Genomic DNA, 1721 nt, shown 5'->3' on the forward strand with positions numbered 1-1721 from the left:
TTTTTAATGTTTTTGTGGAGATAGGGTCTTGCTATGTTGTCTATGCTGGTCTCGAACTCATGGCCTCAAGCAGTCCTCCCAGCTTGGCCTCCCAAAGTGCTGGGATTACCGGCATGAGCCACGATACCTGGTCGTATACTTGGATTATTACATATTATAAAAATCACTGTAGTAGCATTAACCTTTCAGTGATTTCTCTGAAATCAGCTACTTCTAAGATCTCGAAGATGTACACTCCTGTTTTTATTTATGCCTTTATTATAATTGGAAAACGCTTTTCCTTTCATAAATACCACTTTAAAGTGTACCTCAAAATACTGCCTAAAACATTTTGTGATTTATTAAACATTTTATTCCTGAAACCCTAACTTCACATGATAGACCCAAAGCAAGGATGATGATTGTAGCAACAAGTGGAAAGTCCACCAAGCAGGACTGTGGGAGCTGGAAGTAGGTCTCAATTACCAGTAATAACCAAGCGTGTGAATGTCTGTTTCCAAACCGACAGTCTCGGTTCTCCTTTGCTGCTGTGTCATCCTGCTTCCTTGGCTCTGCCCGTTAACAGCAGTGTTCTTGTGGAGCTTGGGCCTTGTACGTAACTCCTCACAGGCAAACCTGGTTCTTCCCACCATGGTGCTGAGAGAGTGAGGGTGAAGGGAAGGCCCCAGAGCCAGGCGCAGGGACAGCAGTGCTGCTGCAGGCCTCTCATCCTGAGGGCTAAAAGGCACTGGCAGGGAGGTGTTCTTCTCACCATCAGCATCCTGTCTCCTGCTTGGTAGCAGGAGGGTAAAAGGGGATTATGCTCAGGAAAGGCAGCCTCCGTGGCAGAGGCACCATGGAGAACCCCCATCTGTCCCAGTGACACACACATCACATCAGTAGCCTGTAGTTGTGGTATAAAATTTTAAAAAGTGTGTTAAAAAATGCCTTGCCCTTTTGCCTTTCAATATTAATTATTCAGCCTCTTTGGACTCTTAAGAGATTTGACAACACCATTTGGATGGTGGTACAAGGAGTAAACAGAACTCACCCAGGCCCCTCCAGCAAAGCCTGGACCTTCCCTCCATTTTCCCTTTTGGGCTGTAGGATCCAAGGCTGCATGGTGGCCAAGTAGTAACCGGACAGGTGTGGACAGGAGAGCCGAGGCTCATTACTTTACAGCAGTGCTCTTCTCAACCGGGGCAATTTTCTCCTTTCCTAGGACCATTTGACAATGTTTGGAGACATTGTTGTCACAACTGGGGGAGGGACAGGGGGAGAACAGTGCCCCTGACATCCAGTAGGTAGGGGCAGGGATGCTGCCAGACATCCTACAAGGCACAAGACAGTCCCCACAACAGAGAATTCCCCAGCCCGAGACGCTGACAGTGCCAAGGCTGATAGCTTGCTCTGCAGCCGTTTCAGGGGTGTGTATGTGTCTGCTACAGTTGAGGGGGTCACAGTCAGAATCAACAACACTGTTATCAGCCCAAGACACCAGAATCCGTTCCGACAGCCAGACTGACCATCACCACACCCTTCTCGTCCTCCCTCTGGGGAGAGCTAAGCCCACGGCCTTCCCTGTCTGTTTAGCAAAATGCCAGTGGAGACGCTGAGCGGCCCGCCCAGCTTCAGTCTTCTGAACTATTCTAGTTCTTTCATCCACCCCCAGGTTTCAGGTGGACTGTGAAAGGTTGGGTGCTACAGGCACAATTCCCAGTCAGGAGTTGTCCTTTTTCACT

At 48.8% G+C, this 1721-nt stretch overlaps 1 protein-coding gene across 1 annotated transcript in view; it reads right to left on the bottom strand.

Moving 5' to 3' along the window:
• The window catches only part of BPHL (biphenyl hydrolase-like (serine hydrolase)), a 42089-nt gene extending 40988 nt beyond the window's left edge, over nt 1–1101 (bottom strand). The window contains exons 1-2 of the mRNA XM_011935577.1: nt 1031–1101; nt 466–768 (exon numbers count right to left, since the gene is read on the bottom strand). Coding sequence (XP_011790967.1) covers nt 466–768; nt 1031–1101 — 374 coding nt within the window. The remainder of the gene's footprint in view (nt 1–465; nt 769–1030) is intronic.
• Between the last annotated feature and the right edge of the window lie 620 nt (nt 1102–1721).

Source organism: Colobus angolensis, unplaced genomic scaffold (assembly GCF_000951035.1).
Source record: "Colobus angolensis palliatus isolate OR3802 unplaced genomic scaffold, Cang.pa_1.0 Scaffold144, whole genome shotgun sequence".
In the NCBI taxonomy this organism is placed as follows: domain Eukaryota; kingdom Metazoa; phylum Chordata; class Mammalia; order Primates; family Cercopithecidae; genus Colobus; species Colobus angolensis.